General features: G+C 38.9%; 1 protein-coding gene across 3 annotated transcripts in view; it reads right to left on the bottom strand.

Moving 5' to 3' along the window:
• The window catches only part of anxa6 (annexin A6), a 39,936-nt gene that overhangs the window by 3,093 nt on the left and 20,038 nt on the right, over positions 1–16,805 (bottom strand). The window contains exons 13-24 of one of the 3 annotated variants that reach the window (XM_017484530.3): positions 15,816–15,874; positions 14,648–14,726; positions 13,488–13,569; positions 12,317–12,411; positions 12,113–12,226; positions 10,833–10,923; positions 7,685–7,764; positions 7,544–7,597; positions 7,073–7,166; positions 6,673–6,768; positions 6,510–6,568; positions 3,028–3,165 (exon numbers count right to left, since the gene is read on the bottom strand). In XM_017484530.3, the coding sequence (XP_017340019.1) occupies positions 3,028–3,165; positions 6,510–6,568; positions 6,673–6,768; positions 7,073–7,166; positions 7,544–7,597; positions 7,685–7,764; positions 10,833–10,923; positions 12,113–12,226; positions 12,317–12,411; positions 13,488–13,569; positions 14,648–14,726; positions 15,816–15,874 (1,041 nt within the window). 3 annotated transcript variants of the gene reach the window in all.

Here is a 16,805-nt window from a genome sequence, read left to right as displayed (position 1 = left end):
AAAGTCTACACATCCTGTAAAAACGGCAGGTTTCTGTGATGTAAAAACCAAGATAAAATCATGTCAGATCTTTTTTCCCCCCAACTGTAATGTGATATAGCAACAAAATTCAGGTGAAAAACAAATAGAAATGTTTTATGGAGAAAAAAAAAAAAAAGAACAAGTAGTAATCTGGTTGCACAAGTGTGCATACTCCTTTAAAATGGCGCATGCGACTGTGCTCAGAATTAACCAAACACATTTAAAAGTCCAAAAGTAATTATTATACAGATGTCATCAATGAAGTGGTTCTGATTAAACCCCAAATAACGATCAGCTGTTACTGTAGGATTTTCCTCGCATCTCGGTTTCATCTGACTGCTGAAGCCACGGTCGACAAAGAGCTTACAAAGCAGGTACAGGATCTGATTGTCGATGAGTAATGATCAGGAGAGGGGTACAAAAGAATTTCCAAAACATTAGATGCACCATGGGACACTGTGAAGGCCATCATCAACAAATGGAGAAAGCGGGACACCACGGTGACATCACCAAGAACAGGACGACGGAAGGACAAGAAGAAAACTTCTCAGGGAGGCTGACAAGAGACAACATTCAAGGAGCTGCAGGAATATCTGGCAAGTACTGCTCACTCATTGTATGCTGCAACAATCTCTCAAATCCGGGCTATGGGGGGGTAAATACAGTCACCCCAAACCATGTGACAAAATATGTTACAGTCTGATGAGACCAAGGTAGAACTTTTTGGGCATAATGCTAAACGATATGTTTGGTGCAAAAACAAGATCATCGCTCATCGCTCAAAAAATGCTATGGAGCTGCTCTAAATACCGATCTATTGTGGAGAAAAACCTACAGGCCTCTGTTGGACCGACAGACACGAAGAAAATGTTCACCTTCCGTCAGGATAATGTTCAGAAACCAAAAAAAATTCCAAGTCAACACAGGAACAGCTTCAGAAGAAGAAGATCAACATTTTGGAATGTCCCAGTTAGAGCCCAGATCTAAATCCTATCGAAAACCTGTGGAACGACTCGAAGACAGGAGATAGCTTGCAATTTGATAAATCCGGAGCATTTTTGCAAGGAAGAGTGGAATAAAACTGCTGCATCAGGATGTATGTATTGTATGCCGTATTACACACAAAAGAAGCTTTAACACAGTGTTACTTAAAGGATGTGCACACTTATTATACAAGCGGGTTATTGTAAAGTCTTTCCTTTTTTTTCCCCACCTAAAATGTTTCTGTTTGTTTTTCACCTGAATTGTGTTGGTTGCCATATAACCTTCTTCTCAACCCTTTGCTAGCGTACATTTTGAGTCACAACATCTTATTGAAAAATGTGTTGAACTTAATTCAGCCTCACTGAGTCATCGCTACCGCTCGGGTTAGGTACGTTATGTTAAAAGCATTCGCTAAATGTCTCTTGTGCCTTGAAATTGTGTGCCTTTTCAGTCTGCCTCCTTACAGGAAGCTAGCAACAAGAGAGTCACTCCAGACATCCGCCTCTGGGTTTTATTTGACTTTTTCTAAAAGATTTTGGTATTTGGTAATCGTATTTATACTTTTACTATGAAGTGACTTATGGCCTATACAAGGCCTATACTAAAAAAATAAATAAATAAATAAATAAATAAATAAATAAAAAGGGGTCTATTAAAAAAAACAAAAAAAAAAACCTTGATTGTTGTTATTATTGCCACTTAGGAATAAAAAAAAATGCAAAGAAAACAATTCTCCATTGTTTTTTTGTTTTTTTTTCTTGGTGAGCTTATTAAAGGTGAAAATCTGGTAAAAACGATTCGAAAAATTATTTATCGTTTAAAAAAAAAAAACCCTGCTATTTTAACAGGGGTGTGTAGACTTTATATATATATATATATATATATATATATATATATACAATGTATATACTGTATAAAATTTACATTTTAAGTTCAAGGAAACATATTTAAGGTCTTGTTATTTGTTCACTTACCGTCAAATTAGAGACTATTCACGATGTAATTCTTTTTTATTCATAAATATACAGTATGTACTGGTACATCGCTGGAGGTAGGTTAAATGAAAATGTCTGACAATCACATTATTAGTTGTGGCAATGTACAATAAACCTTTTATTAAAAGATTGTTAGTTCTAATCCTTCATGTTATCTCTTTGGGTTCTAAGTGGTGTCAATGACTTTATGGTTGAATATATATAATTAGTTATATATGTACCTTAATATAAAGTGTTACCTATTGAATGTATAGAATACTGGAATAAAGATACAATGCAAAAAAAAAAACAACAAAAAAAAAAGAGAGATGCGATGACTGCAGTAAACATCTACGTAGTGTGACTTTTCACCCTGGTTTAAAAAAATGGATGGAAAGTCATAACACAGCCTTTGTTTTGTCTCTCCAGGGAAGTTTTGTCTGCATGTAAACACACAGGCGTGTAGCAGCTGCGAAACACTCTGCACAAATAGTTCCTGCACCATCTGCCAACTGAAGACGTATATATAAAAGTTTTTGTTTTGCTTTGTTTTTGCAAAAGATGTCTGTGACGTGCATGGGGCTATACAGGATCAAACCGGTTTCGCGGTGCTTCGTTCGGACAATCTTTTGCACGTTTTCAAACCCCTATCAGTCAGAAACCCATTTAAAACGCAGGTTATTATTTATCTTCAAAGGGAGTTTTGATGGTGGAGCCGGTGTAGACCTGTTAGAGCGCACTTCCTGTCTCGGCGCTCTGCACCAATCCGACACTGCACGCTGAGGAAGTTGAACGCACTGGGGAAATTCCTAAACAGCTGAGCCGAGCACACACACCGCAGAAACCTGCTGTGCTCTCCGTTCCACCCTCTGCTTCAACCCCAAAGAGGATGTGCAACGTTCACACATGCACAGAACAGGACGTCTTGCACACAAGTCCTTCATTCATACATACACAACACATACACACACACACACACACACACACACACACACACACACACACACACAGAGAGAGACACACAATTCTGAAGAACAGGGACACTTACAACCATCGTTTCTACCTGGATGAATTCGTGCAGCGAGGCATCATGAGTGTCCTTGAACTCTTTGCGGATGTTGAAGAGGTCGATCTCGGAGCGAGACACCATGATGCGGATGAGGGCTCGGTCGTCCGTTCCTAGGCCCTGCAGAGACCACATGGTCGCACGTTTATTTTATTATGTGGATCTAAGGAAACACATTGAGGTTAAAGGCTTGTTTACAACATGCCGAGTTAATACCAAAGACCACACAATCCACACACACGACATGACCTTTAGTGGCTTGAAATGCAACATCCTGTGTAGCCTTGAGGGCAATTAAAATATTCCGTACCAGCTAAGTAGCGTGTGTATTAATATCACAATAAACATCCTTGCGGTGTGTGAGGCCAATTTCACATGTTCAAAATTACAGCGTCTCAGAGATCTTCTGTCATGATTGCGAGTTACACGGTTGTACTTGAAATCTGATTGCTGTATTAGATTTCTGATTGCTGTATTAGATTTCGGACTGCTGTATTAGATTTCGGACTGCTGTACTAGATGTAATATAGAAATCAGCTCAGAATACTTAAGCAACTTCCTGAGCTGTTCCTCATTCCCAGACTGCTGTGACATGACGCATTGGAAGGATTTTGGTTGACATGACATGATGTTTAGGGCATATATTTTGGTCATATTGTAAAGTTTTAGCCAGTTTTAGCATCATATAATTTATGATGCAATGCATGTGAAGGGTTTTGGTTATAATGTAATATAATGAGTAGGGCGGGGGTTTGATTACAACAGAATGCATTGGAAGGGTTTTGGTAATGATGTTATGAAGGGATTCACAAACGTTTTGGTCAAACGACCCCGAATGGGCATTATGAATGTCCTGGGACCCCAAGCTTTCTTTGACCCCAAGGTTCCTGTGAAATTTGAACATTTTATTTTGTCAGTAACATACAGTAGGCGTAACATAAGTGACCAAAAGCCAAAGGAATATTCCTTGCACTGGCTTAGCAGTCTAGTGGGAAGGGTGAACTTGCATTTCTTGACCCACATGTTTTTTTTTAAGTATGAAATGCATTGGGAGTGTGTTAGTTCTAACGTGATGGATTGGGAAAATTCTGGTTCTAACGTAATGGATTGGGAACATTTTGGTTGTAATATAATGGATTGAGAGCATTTTGGTTCTAATATAATGGATTGGGAGAGTTCTGGTTGTAATATAATGGATTAGGAGCAAATTGGTTGTAATATAATGGATTGAGAGTGGTTTGGGATCTAATATAATGGATTGGGAGCGTTTTGGTTCTAATATAATGGATTGGGAGCGTTTTGGTTGTAATATAATGGATTGGGAGAGTTCTGGTTGTAATATAATGGATTAGGAGCAAATTGGTTGTAATATAATGGATTGGGAGCATTTTGGCTGTAATATAATGGATTGGGAGCGTTTGGGATCTAATATAATGGATTGGGAGCATTTGGGATCTAATATAATGGATTGAGAGTGGTTTGGGATCTAATATAATGGATTGGGAGCGTTTTGGTTGTAATATAATGGATTGGGAGCGTTTGGGATCTAATATAATGGATTGGGAGCGTTTTGGTTGTAATATAATGGATTGGGAGCGTTTTGGCTGTAATATAATGGATTGGGAGTGTTTTGGTTGTAATATAATGGATTGGGAGCGTTTTGGTTGTAATGTAATGGATTGGGAGCGTTTTGGTTGTAATATAATGGATTGAGAGTGGTTTGGTTGTAATATAATGGATTGGGAGCGTTTTGGTTGTAATATAATGGATTGGGAGCATTTTGGTTGTAATATAATGGATTGGGAGAGTTCTGGTTGTAATATAATGGATTAGGAGCAAATTGGTTGTAATATAATGGATTGGGAGAGTTCTGGTTGTAATATAATGGATTAGGAGCAAATTGGTTGTAATATAATGGATTGAGAGTGGTTTGGGATCTAATATAATGGATTGGGAGCATTTTGGTTCTAATATAATGGATTGGGAGCGTTTTGGTTGTAATATAATGGATTGGGAGTTTTTTGGCTGTAATATAATGGATTGGGAGCGTTTTGGTTGTAATATAATGGATTGGGAGCGTTTTGGTTGTAATATAACGGATTAGGAGTGTTTTGGTTGTAATATAACGGATTGGGAGTGTTTTGGTTGTGGTATAACGGATTGGGAGTGTTTTGGTTGTAATATAACGGATTGGGAGTGTTTTGGTTGTAGTATAACGGATTGGGAGTGTTTTGGTTGTAATATAACGGATTGGGAGTGTTTTGGTTGTAATATAATGGATTGGGAGTGTTTTGGTTGTAATACAATGGATTGGGAGCATTTTGGTTGTAATATAATGGATTGGGAGCGTTTTGGTTGTAATATAATGGATTGGGAGCGTTTTGGTTGTAATATAATAGATTGGGAGCGTTTTGGTTGTAATATAATGGATTGGGAGCGTTTTGGCTGTAATATAATGGATTGGGAGCGTTTTGGTTGTAATATAATGGATTGGGAGCGTTTTGGTTGTAATATAATGGATTGGGAGCGTTTTGGTTGTAATATAATAGATTGGGAGCGTTTTGGTTGTAATATAATGGATTGGGAGCGTTTTGGTTGTAATATAATGGATTGGGAGCGTTTTGGCTGTAATATAATGGATTGGGAGCGTTTTGGTTGTAATATAATGGATTGGGAGCGTTTTGGTTGTAATATAATGGATTGGGAGCGTTTTGGTTGTAATATAATAGATTGGGAGCGTTTTGGTTGTAATATAATGGATTGGGAGCGTTTTGGTTGTAATATAATGGATTGGGAGCGTTTTGGTTGTAATATAATGGATTGGGAGCGTTTTGGTTGTAATATAATGGATTGGGAGTGTTTCGGTTGTAATATAATGGATTGGGAGCGTTTTGGTTGTAATATAATGGATTGGGAGCATTTGGGATCTAATATAATGGATTGGGAGCGTTTTGGTTGTAATATAATAGATTGGGAGCGTTTTGGTTGTAATATAATGGATTGGGAGTGTTTTGGTTGTAATATAATGGATTGGGAGCATTTGGGATATAATATAATGGATTGGGAGCGTTTTGGTTGTAATATAATGGATTTGGAGCAAATTGGTCCTAATATAATGGCTTGGGAGCGTTCTAATCATTCTAATCAATCTAGACTGTCTTTTTCAAAGCACTGCAGCACAAAGATCATCATTAAATGGTAGATACAATGGTTAAACAATGTGTTTTAGCTTGGGAAGCATTAAACAGTAGCTCAGTGGGCCTATTGAGAACTTGAACTCTATGACTCATACTAGTCTGACTCATACTAGTCAGACTAGATGGTCTGACATCAGTAACTTTGTCACTCCAGTATAATCTCCAAAAGTGACTCTTGCAAATTTGTCAGCTTTGGAGGAGATTATATACCGCTAGGCCTTGACTGAAATGAAATGTTTGATATGATTATAGTGACCCTGGTCATACCTTCATGGCCTTGTACAGACAGTCTGCAAGGTAAGATGGCTGGTTCTTCACGCTCCGCACTAAAAGAAGGAAAGACAGCAATGTTGCAAAATACTGACTTAGATGAAGAACAAACCAGCTGCTTTTCACTTCATAGTCCAAGGTTTTGCAAGAAGATTCTTACCAATAGCAAGCATGGCATTTTTAACGTCCCCAGACATCTCCTTCTTAATGATCTGCTCAATGTCCTTGTTGGAGCACTTGACGAATTCCTGGAACACTGTGGGGAAAAGACCAGAAATTAGCCATGTTGTTATAATATTACCACCCAGAGAATAGGGCCAAATTATACCTTCTCAGGGTCGTATTCAGAGTTGGTGACTTCAAAAGAGTTAGATTATTCATTACAGCGGGAAAGTTACTCATATTCAGAGTCGAGTTACGCACACATTGTGCACAGTCGATTTTCTGTGCTCCCCATTCATTAAAACTTGAGATCCTCAAACACAGACTTTTCTACTGAGTGTCTGTTCTCCTTTCATACAGATAACACTGGATATTTTGTGGGGGGGAAAAAGCGCTACCTTTTCTCAGGTGAGGGAAACTCCTTGTGCACAGGATGCCCATGAACTTATCAATCCTCTCATCAGAGTCAGCATTGCACGCATCTGCCAAAGCCTGAAAAAAAGGAAAGAGGTGTTGTTTTGACACATGACCCCCTATTCTGAAGTGGATTTCTCAAAAATTCTCTCCTTGCTAATAATAAATACACGAAAGCTCTATTAGAGGCCTTTCGGCATCATATAAATAGATCCCACTAGAATTTACCCATCATGCATGATGACGTTAATGTTCTAATAAGCGCTGCCTTTAAGGAAGCCTTAACTTCAACTTGCTTCCCTTTTTTCAGCTAAACTTAGAAGTATGACATCAGTTGGACCCAAAATTAACTCAGCCGGTTTCGAAACACATATCTGTGGTGTTTTCCAAACACCATCTACCCCACAACATGCTAACACAACTAAGGTCTGTGAAATCTTTCATGTCCCACTCACTTGGGAATCTTCCAAAACCTTGGCCATGTCAGCTGGACCTTCTTCGCGAGCTCCCTGCATACACACGGGGTGTAATAAATTCATCACAGAGAACCATGAAAAAACGTTTACCTTGTGTGTGCATGCGAGCTAACGGCTAACCTGCGCCAGGGAAACCAGGATGCGACAGAAGTGTCCCGAAGTGTCCGAGTGAAGGTCGTCTTCCAGACTCTTCTTAAAGGCTGCGGTGGGAAACCAGGGGTGAAATGTAAACACGTTCTGCTTTCTGAAATGTAAATGCTTATAAGCGGCATTTTAAGTTCGGTATGAGGTTCAGCAGACTCTGAACCCTCTCTAAAGATCATTTTAATGATAATAGTAATAATAAGAAGAAGAAGATGAAGAGAAAATGGGATTTATTTGGTTCACAAGATCAATAAGTTTCCTTAGTGAAAACGTCTAGACTTTGGATTTAAAATTATGCACTGACATAGAATATGAGAAGAATGCAAGCAGCAGCATCACATGCTACTGGTGCCTTGTGCTTTAATACTGTTTTTAACACACATCTGATTGACGTTTCCTCTTACGGGAATCCCCGCCACCATCTTACACCATCTTACTTTATCAGCGCAAGTGAAGTGTGGTAAATGAGGGCTCGTGAGAGAGAGTCAAAATATCCCCGATATCCCCAAGAATGCTTTCCAATCTGATGAATTTCTTTGCCAAATCAATAAAATATTTCAAATCCACCTCCCTATAATCCCTGACACGACTTCCACTTATAAAGAGCTCTTGCATAATGCACATTCGAGCATTTCTTTATTGACCTTTTACTCACTTTTACGATTGATATCAAAGTCAATACAAGATTATCCTAAGTATTTGAGGTGGTTCTCAAATACTGAAGATTTAAAGAAATAAAAAGAAATAAATAACACTTCTGCAATTATCTAAAAACCTACTGTAGGCTGTGAAAGATGTGTAAAAGGTTGCATTAACATTTCCGTAATGTTCGTTTTTGGTCTAACTGGGAACATTGTGCTCGCAATATGTGTGTTTTTAGAACATTGCAGGAAGGTTATTTCTATAACGTTATAGACTTTCGAAGATTGTAACGTTCATCTAACCTTCGAAGAACATCTCGAAATACTTTCGAGATCGATACCAATGTCGCTGCAACGTTACCGCAATGTTCTAAAAAGGTTTGCTTGATAATATTATTTTGCACACACAAGGTTGCCAGTTAGACAAAAACGCAACATTGTGAAAATTTTAACGCAGACATTCCTACAAAGAAATATCTTGCAGTAACGTTGTAGGAACGTATATATAAACGTTATGACAGAAACGTTCACCCTGAAAACATTGACGCAGGCCAATGTGTAAAGGCAATGTCAGATATTTCGTTCCGTAGAACGGTCGTGGATGTAACAATGACGGATGAGTGTAGATAGATGGGAAGTGGAAACATGACATAATGTTAGTGGATAATATATATATATTTTTTTTATGTAGCTCCTACAGAGTCAGGTTATGGATCAACACAATTTTGTCTTTTTAAACTAAAGCACAAAGAAATGGCAGTAACTGCATTCTTACCCTAAAAAGTTTGATAATGTTAGGTAATGCTGAAATGCTGATACTTAGTTAGCTAACATTATGCTAGCTATCTGTTTGTCATTTACAAAAGTCTTTCAGCTTTGTGGTAGATATTACTGTACATATTGTACATGGTTTCTTCATTTCCTTCTTTTAACACAAAGCACTTTTCATTATTACGCAAGACGAAAATGCACATTTCATTTGAAACATTCTTCCAGCTAATATATATATATATATATATATAGAATAGAGAAATGTAACAGAGGTTTGGAGTCATAGGCTATACACCGGAAAAGTGTTTTTTCCCACCTCCAGACGGTCACAGAATCCAACTGGCCTTTGCTTTGCTTCATCTTCATTCACATAAGAGCAGACGATTTGTGATTTTCAAAGAAACTGGTAGGGATTGGATTGGGATATTTTAAACACATTAACACATAAAGCTAACATGCACCCAAGTCATGATGTTTAGATTTAAAATGCGTAACTCAATACAATTCAATTTTATTTTATTCATAGAGCGCTTTTAACAAGGGACGTCGTCACAAAGCAGCATCACAGAAATACAGTATATCAATTTCAGATGTAAATTTGACATTTATGAATTTATCCCTAAGTGGAAGTATTTAGTATAACTATTTATTTTTTTTTCTTTTCATGGAAATGGGACTAAGTGTGAATGCAAGAATTCATTTTGAATTACACTCAGGTAAAGTACAAATTGTGGAGCTGTATACTTATGTATACAGTAGTAACAATGTACGGTAGGAAGTATCGTAAGAAAGTACCATTACATAACTACTTTCCACCCCACAGACGAGAGGTGCAGCTTCTGTATTATGTGATATGAGATAGTTTATAATGTATTGAATTTATTGAATGGATCTCATCAGCCTTGTCAGTGTTTAATCTTACTCGTGTAGATTTTTTTTACTTTTAGTCTTATTTGTGACATTCCTTTTATTTAAAGCGTATATATATATATTTATATATATATATATATATATATATATATATATATATATAAATATATAATTGTGTGAGGTTTCGGATGCTCTATACCATAAACCAGCAAAGAATTCATGCTGATTTCAGGTGGGTTTTTTCTAATCCTAACCCCCAGCAGGAACTGCATCGATATGAAACAGCTGGTGTAACTTCGCCGCTTTATTCCACTAGCTAATGTCCATTTAAAGGAAAACTCCACCATGAAACACAGTAAATGTGTTAATATAAAAGATTTTGTCATGTGTGTAGTGATTCTGGTTGGTGCTCCTGTGAGAAGTCAGAGGTTGTGCGTTGCTCTGACGTCGCAGGAGGACATTGTCAACGCGAGTGCCGCTCCAACGTCATGTTTAATAGTAGAAAACAAACGTCTTTTTTCAGCTTTATCATTCAGCCTTGTCCTGAAAGTGGCCACTCACACACGTCACTAGATGATACCCATCATTTCCTGATTCATAAAGGGAAGTGGACAGGGGTGTGTTCGAGACTGTAACGCCTCAGAGCTGTGAGGAGTTAGAAGTGTGTGATGCTGCCCCCTGGAGGATGTTACTAGTGCAACACATTATTTATATGACGACGCAAACGGTTACTTCTGCAGAAGTATGCACCGAGCCCGGCTCTCTATCGCACACACACCAGTTGTCTGGTCCTGGTCTCAAGCAGAAGTTCCACCAATTTCTCCTCAGCCTTCGTGTCTCACCTTTTCGATAGGCCGCACACATGTCATTGAGCTCCGGATTGTTCCTCGTCACCAGGATCTCAATTAAAGCTTGCTCATCTGTTCCAGCACCCTAAACACACACACACACACACACACACACAAGCAGGATCATTACACTGAAGGAAATAAGATGAAAAATGACGTCATGCTATAATTCATCTGGATCCGAAAACGAATGCAAAGTAATTCACATCAGAGTTTTATAACGCACCGCTTGATGATTAGCTGAATAATGTCAAAAGCAGAGGCTTTTGTCACGCATTCCCTCTCAGCACAACCACAGAGAGTGCTGTTTTCACCTAGTTTTGTTTTTCCTTCTCGTCTGCCTTTGTTTTTATATTCCTTGCTTTTTATTTCTTGTTCCTGTCTCCACCCCTGTCCTATCACTGGGTTGTTACCTGATTGTCTGCACCTGTTCTGTGTTTTTCGGTCTTTGATTGGTTTGTTTATTTGTACCCTGCTCATTCTTTGTCTCATCGCAAAAATATTAGCACGCCGTTTGGAATGACGGCTTTTTCAGGCTCGGGGGTGTTTAAGTTACAAAGTGGCAAAAAAACATGGACACCTCCCTCCATGAAAGCATGTGCTTTGCTAGTAACAAGCTAGCAAGCTAGTGATTACGAGTCACGCTGAATCAAAAAACAAATGAAGCTTTTGATAAAGAACGAAATGCAGATACTTATTTTATTTTTTTTTTTTTTTTAAAGTTTTCCTCAGTTGAACAAATTATTTTAGTTGAGGGAAAAAACTACAAAAATGACTCTTTTTTTTTTTTGCTTGTTTCGTCAACGGTAAAAATAATTTCCAGCGAAACTGATGCGTCTACAGTCCGTATGTCGCCGGTAAACACTCATCTGCGGTCGTGATGTGAGATTTTATTTACCGTTGATGGTGCTATTTACATTCTTGTTTCCAAGCTCCCTGTTTATTGTGTAGTATTTCATTGATCCTTGTTTTATGAATCGTTCAAGTTTGTTGCTGTCTGTCTGCGATTTGACCCCTGCGACGGACGCAGACTATGACCGATTCTTAGATCGATAAAGCAGACGTTGAATGTCACATGACATACTAAACACCTGACCTTACACCTTTAAAGTTAAAAGCACACGGTAACAGTTCAAAATTGAGAGGATTCGTGACAGAGAGGAAGAGAAATTTAAGGGAGTCTCGGGGGTGGCAAAACTTCCTATTTCTAGCCAACGTAGGGTCGGAGCTGTCTATTCTACTAGGAAATGTATAAGGCGGTGGCTCTGCCGTACCTCCATGGCCTTCTTCATCATTTTGGCGTCGAACTCGGCCGGAGTCATCATCAGGCCCATGATGAGACGGCACAGGTTCTTGGAAAGCTCCGACTTCAGGTCTGCCATGAGGTCCTGCAGAGAGCCGGAGATAATAATCAGCATACCCGAACACGGCAGCGACACGGCATGAGGACAGATGCTGCAGCGAAGCGGACGACTCACCCGGCCCAGCAGAGACTTGAACACCAGCCTGATCTCCTGCCTCTGAGCGTTGCTCCTCTTGGTAATGATGTTAATGATGGTGTCCTCGTCGGTTCCTGAACAAACACACAGGAGTGTGAGGGATTGCTTAGGACGTTAGGAGCTGATGTCTCCTTGCTCTTAAACTCAGTAATCCGAGTCCCACATTACAGCAGACCAGAATAATTACCGGCCACTGTATCGCGATTATATAACTGTTTAAGGAGTCCCCCCCGCCCCCCCATTTGAAATTTTAAATCGTTTACTTTAAATCATTAATCGAAACGTCTTACCACACTGCCGAAAATAAAATCTAAGATCTTATTTCTAATAAGACGTATTATCAGATCATTATTATTATGAGATTAGATGATAATTACACGGTTAAGCTTATTTTTAGAAATTATATTAGCATATAACTTAGCTTTTTTTTCCCAGCATTTGTTCATAAAAAAAGAGAGAGAACACAATGAGAACATTTTGATAAATTTGACTAAATTCCAGATACTTTCACCTTCTAGTATATCATATTTTGCAGTATAGACATAATAGACTAACTAATAACTAATAGTGTAAGTAATAACTAATGACTAACAGCCTCACTAGTCTAATTCTTACCCAAATAGTCTAACTAATAGTCTACTGAATACCTAATACCCAATAGTCTATCAACTAATAGCATATCTAAGCTAACTAATAACTAATAGTACAATTAGTCTAATTTCATAGTTATTAGTCTAACAAATAACTAACAACTAATAGTGTAACTAATATTTAATAACTAATAACTAATAGTCTAGCTGATAATTCATAGCTCATCTAATAACTAAGAACTGACAGTCTAGCTTATTAGAAGAAAAAAAAATCCTAAAAAAAAGTTCAAATTTGACTCTGGCTGAAATCTAGACGCCCCATGAACATCTGCAGTGACGCAATTCTCTTATTTTTTCTCATTTCTTTGTGTTTATATTATATATATATATATATATATATATTTCTGTCTCTCCTGGATATCTAACTAGCAGTAAGGGTTAGAAGCGGTGTCATTTTAGTGCCCAGTGATGCTAACAATTTACTGCTGTTGTTGTAAAAGGCTGCTGGCTCGACATTATTATACTACTGTATCTCATCCTTCAGCACTGGATCTGCTCACCAAAACCCTTCATGGCCTTCCTCAGGTCCTGAGCATCACTCGCTGGGTCGAAGTCAGAGCAGGGGTAAATCGTTCCCCTTAACTGAGAGAGAGGGGGTGGGGGGGTACAGAGAGAGAGAGAGAGAGAGAGAGAGAGAGAGAGACAGAGAGAGACAGAGAGAGAGAGAGACAGAGAGAGACAGAGAGAGAGACAGAGAGAGACAGACAGAGTGAGAGAGACAGAGAGAGAGAGAGATAGACAGAGTGAGAGAGAGACAGAGAGAGAGACAGAGAGAGACAGACAGAGTGAGAGAGACAGAGAGAGACAGAGAGAGACAGACAGAGTGAGAGAGAGACAGAGAGAGAGACAGAGAGAGACAGAGTGAGAGAGAGACAGAGAGAGAGACAGATAGACAGAGTGAGAGAGAGACATTGAGAGAGAGAGACAGAGAGAGAGAGAGAGAGACAGAGAGAGAGAGAGAGAGAGAGAGAGACAGAGAGAATGAGACAGAGAGACAGAGAGAGAGAGACAGAGAGAGAGACAGAAAGAGACAGAGTGAGAGAGAGAGAGACAGAGAGAATGAGACAGAGAGACAGAGAGAGAGAGAGACAGAGAGAGAGATAGAGAGAGAGAGACAGAGAGAGAGACAGAGAGAGAGACAGAGAGAGAGAGAGACAGAGAGAATGAGACAGAGAGAGAGAGAGAGAGAGAGACAGAGAGAGAGAGAGAGAGACAGAGAGAATGAGACAGAGAGAGAGAGACAGAGAGAGATAGTGCTCAAGGCTATTACTATTACATCTAATCAGTGTACAGAGAAAATGATCTTGTTCAGACAACCAACCATGTAAACATACACACACACACCCACACACACACACACACACCCACACACACACCCACACACACACACACGCCTGAACCTTTATACTATTCATACATATATAAACATACACACACACTAACACAGTAAGTACACGCACACACACACACACACACACACACACACACACACACACAGTATATAATGTCTATTATCAGGTTACATTTGAGTTAGAAAATGAGTCAGGTCGAGCAACAAAGCTGTTATAGAAGATCACTTTTCCCTTTCTGTTCCTTCCTGCGTGTGTGTGTGTGTGTGTGTGTGTGTGTGTGTGTGTGTGTGTGTGTGTAGTTTCCAAACCTGAACTTTGGTCATGGCGCTGGTCTCCCACATCTTGTATGCGATCTGTGCAGCTTCAGGGAAAAACTCTCCTGCAACACTGTAACACACACACACACACACACACACACATCACATCACATAACATCACGTCTTTAACTCATTATATAACCTCTAGTAACCATGTTTGAGACATTAAACGACTCAACAAAGGTCACTTTGAACCTACGCCCTGTTTACACCAATTACAGACTGAAATGAATTATTCATGTTAAAAAATACATTTTAAGCAAATCATTAGAAGGTCCTTAAAGTCCTCGTACAATTAGCACGGATGGTAGTCAGCCACATTTTGTAGCCCTCTTACTTTAAACCATGTTTAAGCGTTAAACGCAGGAACCCTGTAAAAATGCTGCTTGTGTTTAACTTTGAAATGTGAAGCTTGACAAGGACTAAATGGCCCCACGGTCTCTGTCAAGCTCCTCGTACCCGCTAGCTACATTAGCCTCAGACACCGAAGCAAACCTCATGTCTCAGAGGAGAACTTCATCAAGTCTTTCAGCTATAAACACTTTTCATTTAAAAGCACTAACATCTAAACGCTTCCTGGCAGTTTGTGTCTGAACTCGCCATCATACAGAGCGTATAATACGTGTTGTTTTCCAGAGGAAAGACAGGAAGGCAGGACTGTACTGTGTCCCTGTGCTTTATAACACGTTATGCAGCGTCCTCGCTGTTACGTCCAGACACCCTTTAAGTTCGGGTCATTTGTCTGTAATGATTTTATCTACAGTGAGGGAAATAAGTATACATAAGTATATAAGTATATTTCCAATGAAGTTATTCACATGAAATTTTCGCCAGACATCAGTATTAAGTCAAGAAATATATAAATATAAAGACTTCACAGCATTGAAGTCCATAAATAGAGTTATGTGTAATAAAGTGGAATGACACGGGAAAAAAGTGCTGAACACGCTACGGAAAAGCAGGTGAAGTAAGGCAAGGAACCACCTGAAATCCATAAGTAATTACACCCCCTATCTGTGCACATTAATATCAGCTGGGTGAGTAAATTGATGGTCTATAAAAAGGCTTTTCGTTACCAAGGTGTCACACAAGAAACATCTCATGACGGGTAAAAGCAAAGAGCTGTTTGTATTTGTTAAAGTCATAGAGAGGCACTTACTCATCATCTCCACCACACAGCTTCAGCAGCGTGCGCTTGTACTCTCCAGACGTGTCGTCCTGTCAGAGTGCAGCCAGATAGTGAGATTATAAACCGCAAATATATTTACATTTTAAATACAATATAGCGCTTTCGTCTTTTCTTGCTTTATTTATTGATTTTATTTCATATTTCTGTGTGTTTACTTTTTTTCCCTTGACTTTCCGCGTTCAGCTTTATCGATCATTTTTACACCGGAAAACATGATAGCCCGGTGAAGTTATGCGAACTTATTTATTCTCTTTCACGCCGGTTGCCATGACAAGTTTTGGATATTGAACTCAAGTTAAGAAATTGAACTTAGAGTAATCCGTTGTCTTGACTACTTGTGACTAGGGTTGCATGGTGTACCGGTACTATGGTATTATCGCGATGCTGATACCGCCGATGCCACTGTATTTCTTGTGTATTACCGCGTTGAAGAAACGGCAGTATCGTCAATACGGTAGTACGGTAAGTTGTAAAGTTGTATGTGAGGCAGTTTACTATTTTTGATAAAACGACACATCTCGCTACTTTCACAGAATGAGGAAAGGTTAGTGACACTTCGTTTAACCTAAATTCTTTACCTTAATCTTTAAAGATTTCCTGTTTGCTGGTAAGCGAGCTAGCGTTATGCTAACCGCTGTGTGTAAATACTAAAATTAGCCAAAGCGAGCTAAAGTTACACTAAGCGCTGTGTGTACATACTAAATGTAGCCGTGTTTCCTAGTAAGCGAGCCAACGTTATGCTAACCACTGTGTATAAATACTAAATGTAGCCGTGTTTGCTAGTAAGTGAGTCAACGTTATGCTAACCGCTGTGTATAAATACTAAATGTAGCCGTGTTTGCTAGTAAGTGAGTCAACGTTATGCTAACCGCTGTGTATAAATACTAAAATTAGCTGTGTTTCCTAGTAAGTGAGTCAACGTTATGCTAACCGCTGTGTATAAATACTAAATGTAGCCGT

The sequence above is a fragment of the Ictalurus punctatus genome, chromosome 14 (assembly GCF_001660625.3).
Source record: "Ictalurus punctatus breed USDA103 chromosome 14, Coco_2.0, whole genome shotgun sequence".
Lineage (NCBI taxonomy): Eukaryota > Metazoa > Chordata > Actinopteri > Siluriformes > Ictaluridae > Ictalurus > Ictalurus punctatus.
The sequence above is the reverse complement of the archived record's forward strand: the minus strand, read 5'-3'. Positions and strand labels throughout refer to the sequence as shown.